Raw genomic sequence first — 13,850 nt, forward strand, 5'->3', positions numbered from 1 at the left:
ATAGGGTGGGAGTATTTTGGGGAGGATGCTTTTGAAACAATACACGCACATGCACTCACACACGCTAACTCATTCTGTCAGTCTCAGACCACTTTAGAGAATTCTGTCTAAGGGTCAGACTGACTTTCACTTCTTACCCCGGTAATTGAAACCTTTTAAATGTTCCATCCTCGATAGCGATGTTCGTTCGTGTGTTGTTTTGTATCGGAAGAACATCCGAGGTCTAGCAGCTAGACTAAAGCCGTCTATGATAATGTGCACATTGCACACTAGTCTTGCTGCCAGACTCGGGACTACCGTCCGTAAGCTTTATACATATAAGCAGAGCGGCGAAGCCACGAGAAGTGATGGACTGAAGTCCTTCACTATAAAAAGTCCCTCAGTTCTGGCGGGTTCGCGGGCCGCTTGGCATGCAGAGCTTACGGACGATAGTCAGGAGTCTGGCAGCGAGACTAATATTGCGCACACATGAATATATTCAGTTTACCATCCAGGAATACGTTCGAGTTTTACCCTGTTCGGCAACTGTTGCGTTGCGTTGCCGAAACGTCGGTTTTAATAAAGATCATCAGAAGATTATAGTGACTGGTCGAGACATCTTTAATTTCTACCTCCCTCACACTTTGCCTACATTTAGATGTAGATTTAGATTGTGATGTATGACAGCTAAATTGTTCACATGTACACATTTAACATTTACATTTATCTATACATCTTTGAGCTTTAAGTATATTTCTCTCTGCTCCTCAAACATTAGACGAGCATCTTCATACAATTTAACGTCCCATATGTTCCTTCTCTCGATTTCTTGTCTTTCCCATGCTGTTATATTCACACGATGTGGATTCGCATTGACATGGACATCCGATTCACGAATAGGTAATCCTAGCATATAACACACCATGTCCTGGGAAGTTTTGAACTCTTCGGTCAAACCAACAAACGTCATGTTGGATTCTAAATTTCGCTTTGCAACCAGGTAATGCTTTTCTGTAAGTTCAGGAACGTTTGAAGAAGTTGAGCCACAACAGTCTTCGAAGCTCGCCTCAATGTTTGGAAAATCGTCGAATAACAAGAGACGTGTGAAATGGTTGTCAAATGTCTGAATACGTACATTTTTCGTCATTTTCAAAAATGCTGTCAGATCTTTAGCCGGTTCGACATATTTCTTAAACAGGCTATGGTAATATGGTGCCGTTTTCTTCACATAGTAGTACGCTGAGACAAATTTATCCACGGGATCGCGAAGCCAAGTGAGATATAAGAAGGGACGAGACCCGCTGTTGAATTTATGGAGGCCGTAGCTTCTTTTGGACCCAAACACGTATCTCAGAGTCTTATTGTGTGCATTTGCTTGTAACATTTTCACCGCTTTAAAAAAGTCACCACAATGTGCAGTCTGTTCCACACGCCCGATTCCTTTCAGGAGGTTTTCAACAGATGTTCCGCCGCTCTTTGGTAGATGGACAAATCCAATATGTGCCTTCGAGTATATTTCGATCACTGTGGTAATATCTGCACTTAATCGATCGTTTTGTCCAGTTGTGTCGTTAATCCAAGGCATCGCCATCGCTTGAAAAAAATTGGGGAGAGGAGGAGATTCATGTCCGTACATCCCTTTCTCCTGTCTGCATTTTCGTAACGCGTCGAACATTTTCGAACACGTATTGGCCATAGTCTGATTGTTATCACAAGGAGTTTCTGCTATAGTGGAGTCGCGCCATTTGTCTATATTATGAAACAGATTAAATGCCAAGCCCGAAATAGTGTCACCGTTGTGCGACTCAGTAATCCCTACAGGAACACCTATATTCGATATATCTTTATCTACCACGTCTGTCGCATGTCGGTGTGATGTATAATTTCGTCTATTAGAATTGGTAGTCGAGATCCTCCCGACGAAGAAATAACTGAATACGACGCCAATAAAAACACCAACCAAGACAAAACACGAACGTTTGAAAGAATTCAAGTACGCCATGTGGTAGATCTAGGTGTATTCACGGTGTATGTACGCCGAGTAGTGCTTTGATATTTTGGGTCAGACAAGCGGCACTGCACTGCACTGCACTGCACTCGTTCAGCTGGTACTGGATGAAATTGTTGTCCCGTCATGCTTCAGGCAACTATATATCATTATCATGTCACATACTTGTGTAAAGTGTAACATTGTTTGAACGACGCTGAAAATAGACAAAATGATCTGTCGACGTCACAACTCCAGTTTACCATTAGCGATACGTAATGAATATCGTAATACAAAACAAAGCCACGCCATTGGTAGGATAAGTGAGATAGCACGAAAGTGTTTACTTCAGGGGGCAAACGATATGCGGGGGAGGGGTGTATGTTACAGGATCCAACCCTCACCACGTACATCCCCAAAAGGAGCATTGACCTTGGGCCTTGACTGTAGGTACTATAATTAGTCTGACAGATCAGTCGTTGTGGGTGTGGTCTAATCGCCCTTTCCCCAAACCCACCCTAAATAAACGAATTAAACTATAATTTTCTATACTATTTTAATTGACTTTGCAAACCATTCTCGGTCAACTAGAACAAAGAAATAACATCTCCCACACCGGGAGATATTACAGTATATATACGATTGCGTGCCGTGTGTACACAAAACTATGCAACCATTAAAATATGATAACTTTTGTCGTTTTCATCCTGTATCGAGTCCTCTCTATATGTGATGATTCACTTTCATATCACGTTCATCTGTCGCCGCAATGTCACTGAAAAGTCAACTTTTAACAATAGTCACTTGTGAGCTAATATTTCTAATATTCTATTCAAGGATTGTCACCATGCAAAATAATGGCGTTATTTACGATTTATTGAAAACGATTGCTGATCATTGAGATCGGTGTTTTTTCATATTCAAAACTTTAAACGATTTAGCAGTTGAATATAGGAGGGAAAGGCATTATATTAGTAGCACATACGAGTAGGAACAAGGACTGTGACGTGTAAATAAGAAAACAACTGAAATTGAGAATTTGTGTCCAATATATGTAATCGTGAATAGAAAATAAAATCAATTGAAATGGAAACAGAAAAACAAACTGATTTCCTTTCATGAGAGAATATTTATTTGTCATCATGAATGTCGTCATGGTTACATCCGTACGGAGTTCTATTATAATTATACAAGCATACTTCACTGAACAATTGAAATAAATGCAATGTATTATATATAATATATAATAGATTTTATATTAAAGACTAAACAATCCCACCCAAAAAAAAGAAAAAAAGAGGTGTAGTCGTATTAATAGAAGAGCCATTTCACACTGGAAAGTACACTTTGGTGATAAACAGAATAGCAAAAAATCGTACACACAAATAGAAAGTGAGAATGCTAGAACTACATGCGTATGACATCTATTTACAACATATCTTCTCAAATGCAAACTGACAAAATTCATTATGTCAACTCTTAACCGTTGTACTTCTGATCGTGTGACGATGTTTATGGTGATTCCCCAGTGTCAGGTTTACAGTTTGGTAATCAATTCGTAGTAGTGACTTTTGAGTTAGTAGCACATGTACAGAGACTTGGCTATTTGGTTGTCATGGTAATTGTCGTGCCAAATAACCAACAAGCCTCTGAGCTAATTGAAGCCAAAATCTTTTTCATTTTCATCGTTGTCATGGTAAACTTTCAAGTTGCCCTGTGCCCTATTCTAACTGTGTCCGTAGGATTTTTAAAGCATTCCCTCAAAGTTAACATTTTTTATCTTTGCCAAGTTGCATGCATAACGGACCGGAAAGGAAAACAAATATAATATTTAGAGTGATCTAATGATACACTATTCATAATTATAAGGTGGACGGTTTCAGAAGGGGCCAAATATACTCGTGTAGATTGTATTGTGTGGTATTGTATTGTATTGTATTGTATTGTATTGTATTGTATTGTATTGTATTGTATTGTATTGTATTGTATTGTGTTGGGTTGGGTTGCATTGTATTGCATTGTTTTGTATTGTATTGCATTGTATTGTAAGGTATTGTACTGCACTGCACGGTATTGTATTGTATTGTATTGTATTGTATTGTATTGTATTGTATTGTATTGTATTGTATTTATATAATGTGGTATTTATAATATAAAAAATGTACGTGTACTAAACCTGTTTCTCTTTATTCATTAACACTAGTAAGTACTAACTGAGCATTATCGGAATTAATGGTTTCCTTTCCTATAGCAATACGCGATGACCATAATACATCACAGCAGTGATTACGTGTAAGTGTTTCTTGTCACGTGTTAGATAGTTTGTTGGTTGTCCCCTATCTGTGCTCCACATCGATGGTTGTTGTGGTGCCCATGTAAATTTGTGTCCAGTCCACATCTCGCATTGAACTAGAGCCAGGACTTTATATTACAGTTTTGTCACTTGATACGGTACACAATTTCGATTTTGACCAAATTTGTCTCAAATTTAAATAAATTTCATTGGCACATTACGGTATAAGCAAACTACGAGGCGAGGTTTAGGACTGAATACTTAAAACCGTAAACAAATCTGAATTCAGTATTCCAACAGCCGACTCGTATGCTTTAGGAGTCTCCGCATGTCTCTTCATTAATATTTTCCTGCAGGTCTTCTCAAGATGTTTAAACTTAGTTGGAGTATTAATTCCCTGGAAGAGACAGAGAAAATAGTTTTCTTTTTAAAGAGTGCCACGGTGGTACAAAATCACTTTTCCGATAACAGCCAGCATTTAGTAATGCTAATCATTAACAGCGCCACTAACGACAGCAATCGCTTTCCACCACTCACTGCAATGTATACATCATGTACTATAATGATACGCAATGTAAACCCGTTCACGTTTTTCTTCGTATACGAGGGCAGTTAATTCTTTAACAATGCATTTTACTATATTGTCTTACTTCCTCGCCCCTTTCATTATCGAATTTATGAACATGCGATATTATATGTATGTTTTGACGACTTCCTGCTTGTAGATCACGTTATAGGAATGTTATTACAAAAACATACTTTCATACCCATATACATGTCATCATGTACGTAGATTAATTGTTAAAAGTATTTATTTTTGACATCTGTGTATAATTTGTGAAATCCCCCCTTCCCCCCAGACTAATAGTACACAAATCTGTTTGTGTAATGTTCAGACTATGCACCTTGTATTTCTTGTTCATATAGAGTAGCAACTTCGTCTGCTGAAAAAGAACGGTAGAAAATCTTCAAATCGCTGACACTGACATCACTTGCGTAGCTACTAGTTGGAGTTACGCTGTCTGCCCCTAATACCAAATCTGAAAGACAAAATGTGCCACGAGTTATATCAGCGCCCGCAACGGATGAACACGAATGCAGGATGGCTAATTACCATAATTATGCATATGATATCATAATGGTACTAATTGGCACTTCTATGCTGTTTTATGGTATTTTAAATACGTGATATCTTAAAACTCCCTAAAGCATCTAAAACGGGTGAAATTTATATTAAAATGTGTGAAATCGATATAGTGTACAAAGGTGATAAAGACACAGAGGTAAGTCCAGGTGATATGCGGTGTGAACACGTGTGTGCGATTAATCCTTTAATCTGTTACCATGGTGATACACAGAAACATGTAGCGACTAAATATTGAATTTCGCATAATCTCATTTACACGTATTTTACTTATTCAGTCATAATTATACAATGACATAATTCTGTAGAAGCCAATCCGTGACTAATTGCGTCCAATCCTTCTGCAACTATGATAATACCAAAGTCATATTGTAGCAACTTGAAAAGGATGTGACCCTTCACACATGTCTTCAGGAGTGGATATTGGCACAGGTCATACTCACCGTATGCTTATTTGTTTGACAGTTTTATTTTTGATGTTTAGGTCAATCAGTATCCAAAATATTAATAATCTCACATTTCACCAGAGATGACGTTTGTGTTGTTGTACTGGCACAAGTTAGTCACGGTTACCCAGACTCTCACCCCTGGGGGCTCTGGGGAAACCGAATCCCAACTCGCCCACTCCGGAACTATCTCCTAGAACCGTGCATGCTAGGCAATACTCAGTTATGTCCAACTGGGCGCCCAACATTGCAGACCGAATGATTAGGTACCATTGCGACAAGTTATCACTTCTCAAGGCACTGGGACATCTTAACTACAACGCAAAGGCCTCGTAAACTCGTTTTTCATGACTCAGAGGAAATGTTCTGTGTTTCTTCCAGTGGGGGTAGTTGGAATCTCGTTTCCCCAGACTCTCGTCTGGGTGGTCTCGTCGAAGAGCCCCAGCGGTAAGAGTCTGGTAACTGAGACTAGGCACAAGTTGAAGTTGAAGACAATTATAGTAAATCGATGGATAAATGGGTCTTTTGGTTAATGCATCATGCATTACAATGGTCACAAAGTTAATTGACTAAACGTGTTATACATTCGGGTCCCAGTTGATATCATCATGAAATATCTAGATTATTAGACCATGAAACAGCTTTCTTGTAATATTTAGGTACCATAAGATCACCTCACCTGTATAAGTATGATCTCCCTCAGGTCTTTCATTATAAGTCAGTTCATTGGCGAGGACAACCCCATTGATATAACATGCGAACTCTGCAGTGTTTGGATGGAATGATATAATCAAATGAAACCAATTTGCGTTTGGGAAGCCACTTATCTTGTACTTGTAATTATGCAATGTTGATTTAGATTTGATGAACTTGAGCATAAAGTAGAGTGCGTTGGCAGCTCTGTTAGCATAGAGGGAAAACCCTCTACCATTGGTGCTTTGCCCTCCTGATGACAGGACAAAGACGTTGGTGCCATCATTATTTGCAAGGTTGATATCTATGTATAGCCATAAAGATGTGGTGAAGCCGTTTGAACACAAATTGATATCCGCTACGCACGTTCCATCGAAATCCCCAAAGTTTATCCAGTCAGCCTTTGGTATATGTGCAACGCATGAGTGGGCTGCTTGGCGGGGTGTTGGCGCGGGAACAAGATCTAAGGTACCGGTGATTGTCCCGGAGATTCCACCAATGTTACCGTAAATGGTAGAGCCACAAGCATTCCCAGAACAACTAACTCCAGGATCAGCATCACCGACTGAACATTTGCCAGTCATGTCCCAGTGAAAATCAGGTGTCAAATCTGAAATGCAGTTAAACTTTAAAAGTAAGTTGTTATCGATACAAGATCACTACGAGCTCATTGTGTCGAGTCTGACGAATAATTAAAAATATCACATAGAATGCAAAATCAAATTGTCAATCATGCAAACACAGAAACGAGACATTGAAATGTCTAAGTGTCACGGTTTAATATTTTCTTACCAAAGCATAATGGCTCTGTACCGCTCCATATGCCATCCACACACGTCATAGTGGCATCACCTGACATGACGTAGTTCACGTCACATGTATACGTCACTGAGTCAAGATGGTGGAAAGTACCAGACCTTCCGCCGTTGTCTGGGATTCCTAATGCTGGACAATCAGCTAAAAAAATATGATAGACACAGGATAAAGTAAACAAGTTGTAACTAAGGGAAAATCGATTAAAACCAAGAAGTAAATCAAAATTATTATATTGCACCGTTCAGTTACTTTGATAAATGTTACAGGAAGACCTGTATCAATATAATATTGTCATTTTGTCTTTCTCACGGGGAACTCAAAGCCTTAATGTTATCAGAGCAAACACACACACACACACACACACACACACACACACACACACACACACACTCAATTACTCACTCACTCACTCACTCACTCACTCACTCACTCACTCACTCACTTAATCAATCAATCAATCAATCAACCAATCAATTACTCACTCACTCACTCACTCACTCACTCACTCACTCACTCACTCACTCACTCACTCACTCACTCACTCACTCACCCACATACATTCACACGCATACGCACACACACACACACACAGGCATTCACACGTACACACACACATACATACATACATACATACATACATACATACATACATACATACATACACACACATACATACATACATACATACATACACACACACACACACACACACACACACACACACACACACACACACACACACACATTAATGATGTGAATTTCATTACGTCTGCGTTACTCACAATAACACGAAGGCACTGCATTGTCCCATACAGCATCAGAACAACTTAGGGTGTTCATCCCAACCATAGTGTAGCCAACATCACAAAAGAAATATGACGATTCTCCATGGTCTAAGCTACCAACTCGAATGCCATTGGGCGGAGTACCCGGATCAGCACAATTTACTGGCGAGAAAAAAGACGGAGGAGTAATAAGATGATATATAAATCGTTGGGGAAGCATGATCTACAAATCTGAAACTTTTGCTGTTACTTTGCTCAAGAAACTACTAAAATCGAGAAACTACTCAGGGTTCACAAAATACAAAAATAACATGACGACATCAGTGACCAACCTGGTACAGCGGGACAACCCACTTCATCCTCGTTCGCAGCACAGTCTCTAATCCCGTCACAATTACGATTTAAAGGAACACATCTGCCATCATTGCATGTGAAATCAGTGACGTCACAGATACAACCATCTTCATCGCTACCGTCACTGCAGTCTTCGAAGTAATCACACCGCTGAGAGCAGGTACCGTCGGTACAGGTAAATTCAGTTCCAGTGCAATTCCCTTTTACACGAATAGAAAGACATGTATTTAGAGTGACGTGCTGATAATGCATATTAGGGACTTCTTGCTGGTTTATGGAAACCCATAATAATGGTTTTACCGAAAGTATTCGCGAGATTTTAAATTTTAATGAATTCAGTTGTTTCTTTAATGAAAATATAGCCACATAATAACTACAAATTTCGTTGTAATCCAGAATAAAGAACGAACATAACTCATCGTGAGTACAGTAAATTGTCCTGTTCCGTTTACGGATTCCGTTATCTCTTCCATACTCTTTGATTTTCAATTATTCTGCCATCTCTTTCACCATTCTCCTCCAGGACTCAGCTAAGCCTTCTTTCTTTCGTCCCTTTATCTGTTTTTCTCTATATCCCTATCTTTCAGTCTCTGTCTCTGTCTCTGTCCTTGACTTTGTCCCTCAGTCTGTATATCTGCCTCACACTGTTAACTCGTTGACCCTGATATATATATATATATATATATATATATATATATATATATATATATATATATATATGTCTGTCTGTCTGTCTGTCTGTCTGTCTGTCTCTGTCTGTCTCTCTCCCTCTCTCTCTGTCTGTCTGTCTCTCTGTCTGTCTCCCCCCTCTCTCTCTCCCTCCCCCCTCTCCCCCCCCTCTCTCTCTCTCTCTCTCTCTCTCTCTCTCTCTCTCTCTCTCTCTCTCTCTCTCTCTCTCTCTCTCTCTCTCTCGTGTCCGATTGTTAGTTTGACATATTAAAACAGAATAGTAATGTTCATTATAATCTGTTTAGAACATTTCAATATTGATTACGATAATGGTATTAGAATACACTTGAATGTATGCTATGTACGTGGTAATATGATAATATGATTATTTTGTCATAACGAGAAATGTTCAAACGTGATTAATGAGAAACACATCACAACTTTCAATAACACCTGTATATGATGTACGTAAATGTCAGAGTTTATGTACGTGTTATTTAGAGCATAATGACACGATTACACTTTCCAGTTTCAATTCTGATATCTATTCGTATCACACCAATCAGTCTATTTAAATAATACTTTATCATTAGTATACATATTCAGACATTGGCACGAACAACTACTACAATACAGTAGGCATAAATGAATCTAGCTGTTAACATCCTCGTATTGCGAACGTGATTTTAGTCATTTAACCAACCACTCAACGTGAGTGAATTAGATGTATTTTTATTCACTATAGACTGTGTGTCTTGGCATTGTTTAAACCAGTCCTGCACTAGCTGCAACTGGGTCCTAAGTTGTTTCCATCAAATAACCAAAGATACAGTCACTAAAAATGGGTCAATTACTTATAAAAAGACTTTGTATCTGTTATTTAGTGGTCAATATTATCTGTAGATGGTGTAGTGGTAAGTTTAAATCTTAAGTGAAAGCTTGGTTTTGAATCTGTCACCATGTTAAAACTGTACTAGTTTGTAACTGTAGTATCATTTTTCGATGGCTCAGACAACCACAATATATTCACTGGAAATTGTTAAAATACCAATAATTAGACAAATGTTGTACATGTTGACCATTGGTCGGTATTATCCATAAGCAGTGGTGCAGAAACAGCTATTTTTTGAGTGCGGACCAAAAAATCAATTTGATTTGATTTATTTTGATTTATCGTGTATACAGCTACAAACATTAAGTGGACCCAAAAGATTGCCATACTGTTAATAACGATGTACAATATTAAGAGTAACTTATTCAACCTACAAAATATTATGTATGTATGTATGTATGTATGTATGTATGTATGTATGTACGTACGTACGTACGTACGTACGTACGTACGTATGTATGTACGTACGTACGTATGTATGTATGTATGTATGTATGTATGTATGTATGTATGTATGTATGTATGTATGTATGTATGTATGTATGTAATGTAACAAACCTGAAGTATCTTGACAGTTGATACCAGTGTAACCTTGTGCACAAAGACAAACATATCCTTCCGCATTACAATCTTCCTGGCAAGTACCTCCGTTCTGACAAGGTTGTGATGAACAGTGGGTAGGTAAAACCTAGAGGAAGTGACAAGATGAGCTTTAATGAAAATATTGTATAATGCCTAAAATTACACATTTCTGATGAATTAGAAACAAAGAATGAAATGATTGTCGGTTGGTTGGTTGGTTGGTTGGTTGGTTGGTTGGTTGGTTAACTAAGAATCGATATGATGTTGATATCTTTATTTCAATGTTGTTTATTTAGATGTTACAGAACATCGGTCCACTGTATAATAATATACACAATATGTAACTGATATTTGCACACTAATGTAATGAGGCCATCTAGACCATGACACATTAAACATTTAACATTTATTTCATTTCTGAAGAGCTTCCTCTATTTTAAATATATTTAAAAGCGCTGCACAGTAAGTTAAAAGAAACACACCATACAAAAAACATCAGGTAAAATTAGTGAATTTAAACAATTTCTATAAAGAGGTTTTAAAAACACATACGAAGGAAAAATAAACTGTTACAAGTTTTAAAAGTATGTCTTCAAGCCTCTTTTAAATTGCTCCACTTCGTCTAAACATTTCAGCCTTCTGGAATGGAATTCCACAATCTCGGACCACTTATTACAAGATCGTGGAATCGTGGCCCGTTACAATGAGTAGTTGGTCGAATCAACATGGAATGAAATAATTTTATGAATACATAGTTATACTATACAGATACTAATTGGTAAAATAACAATTCAGCGAAGCCACGCATCAGTGGACTTCAAGAGAGTCTATATCGTATACTCAGGAAATTTCCAACGATGAAAGTTTAAATTTGAACGGCTCTTTGTGTATTTATATGTATATCCACTCAGGATTACTTGTGATTTCATTATATATACCCACATTTTCACTGTTGGAGTTTCCCCTTATCTAATTTGTACTTTTAGTTCAAAAATGTAAATATCTTTGAGCAGGTTATTGAAGTGTAAAATGTCTATATGTTTATACAATAGTCACGATTTACATTTTAAATACAAAATCTATTGTGCCTCGCAAGTACATATATTTAGATATTGTAATTACCGATTTTTTTATTAAATGATTTCACGGTCTAGTCCACTGTACTTAATAGAAAGTATTTCTGATCGCCTTGAGTCTGACAAACTATTTCAAAATTCAACACACATTGGCGAAGCCCCAGTAACGTTAGCCTAGAATCCAGTCATTAGACGAGTTTTGGCCCTCGCCTTTCACATAAATCCCCACACTACTCTACAGTAACGTAAGATGAAGGTTGGATCAGAAATACGTGTAACACATTGTAAACGTTCACTCGGCGATTTTAACAGTTATTTGTTCATTTCAAAATTTCCCATGTACATAAATTATGTAATGATGTAGAATTACTATTATGGAAACCCTGTTCTCACATGAGTGAAATCAATATAATTAATTATCTATAGCAACTTGAAGATGACCAACAAATTTAGTTTTGTCCCGTCATGACGTCATCACTCTAATTACATCACACCTTGTAAAAACGAGAGTGTTGGTAACAAGAGTAACTCCTGGTTATCATATAGGTCATCACGAGGTCTTTACAATATCAAATAAACAAAGAGTGCGCATGACGGTTCCTATGAATGTATTGCTGTCGCAATTCCCACTGACAATAGTTTATCCAGTCCAGTTCAGTGGTGCGTACAATCAACAGATGTATCAAATCATAAATACGGCGCTCATAGTACATTTCTTTATAATTATGCTCCGACCAATTTATCAATATTTACCCTCAATAGCGAAGATTCGCCACACTTGATACCACTAACACTACTGTTCGCTGAGTTTGAAGTCTCGATCATGATTTTGAATATTGCTCCAACGTGATTTCCTATGCACCTTTTGTTTAAGTCATTATTCAGATAAAAATAATATTTTAAAAGTCAAATCTGTACCGCAAAGATCTAATAGGAGAATCGATCCTGTAAGTGGGTCTGTTTGAGGGGAACAGATATACACAGAATGGTTAAAATATCAGCGAGTTTCCGAGTATTTTGAGCGGTAACAATTAACTAATAAATGTATATTACTTCTAACATGAAAAATGCGTATGGCTCATAAACAAAATTTAAAATTCATTTAATATCTTTACCTATCTGATATGATTAATTTGGGGTTTCATTGTGCTTGACAATTGACGTTGGAAATGAAAAGCGTTACATCTTCAATCACGTGACACCAGGCTCAACTTAAAATAGACAATTACTTGTTTGAAGTATATATAAAATAGACTCTCTTTTTTTCCAATAGAAGAGAGTCCTAATCCCTAGACTCTTACATGTGATGAGTTCTTTCTCTCTCACAGCATGGCTTTTGTCGCCGTGGCGAAAATGAATGAAATAGATGAAGTTCAATTTTGCCCGTGTAATGAATATGATTATACCATCTTATCGAGCACGAGGCGAGAAGTACATGTACTGTAATCAATAAACAACGTTAACGAGGTTCTTGCTTTGTGTGATGCAGTGCAACGTAATCATAATTACTGGGGGGAGAGAGAGAGAGAGAGAGAGAGAGAGAGAGAGAGAGAGAGAGAGAGAGAGAGAGAGAGAGAGAGAGAGAGAGAGAGAGAGAGAGAGAGAGAGAGAGAGAGAGAGAGAGAGAGAGAGACAGAGAGAGACAGAGAGAGAGAGAGAGAGAGAGAGAGAGAGAGAGAGAGAGAGAGAGAGAGAGAGAGAAAGAGAGAGAGAGAGGGGGGGAGGGAGGGAGGGAGAGGGGGAGGGAATAGAGGGAGTGACAGACAGACAGACAGACAGACAGACAGACAAATACAGAGAGAAGGAGAGGGAAACAATGGTCAATCGTGTGAGAACATAATACGGTAACCTCTTGAAAACATGGATGATTCACAACATCAAATTTCTGTTCCCATGGAAATACGTGGTAAACTGTCAGATTATTTGGACATGTTTGTCGCTCTGTATACATTGCAAGTATAATTGAAACAGTCCTGTTTGGTATTGAGTATCCGCATTCAATCAAACATTGCATTTTGATAGCATTGTCCGATGGGTTATAATCTACTGCAAAAAAATCTAGACATTTACACGAGGTGATGTGTTTCCCAAGTCCAACTGCACAGGACACTACAGAAACATACTAAGAAATGCT

The 13,850-nt window shown here is 37.9% G+C and overlaps 1 protein-coding gene across 1 annotated transcript; it reads right to left on the reverse strand.

Annotated features, from left to right (window-relative positions):
- Window positions 1-706: 706 nt before the first annotated feature.
- On the reverse strand, window positions 707-1,570 carry LOC144434875 (heparan-sulfate 6-O-sulfotransferase 3-like). Its single transcript, XM_078123390.1, has one exon. It carries the CDS (start codon window positions 1,568-1,570, stop codon window positions 707-709), a length of 864 nt encoding a protein of 287 aa, XP_077979516.1.
- Between the last annotated feature and the right edge of the window lie 12,280 nt (window positions 1,571-13,850).

The sequence above is a fragment of the Glandiceps talaboti genome, chromosome 5, assembly GCF_964340395.1.
Source record: "Glandiceps talaboti chromosome 5, keGlaTala1.1, whole genome shotgun sequence".
NCBI lineage: Eukaryota > Metazoa > Hemichordata > Enteropneusta > Spengelidae > Glandiceps > Glandiceps talaboti.

Coding starts and splice junctions, on each gene's coding strand:
- LOC144434875 (XM_078123390.1), bottom strand. CDS start 1,570: ATGGCGATGCCTTGGATTAACGACACAACTGGACAAAACGATCGATTA.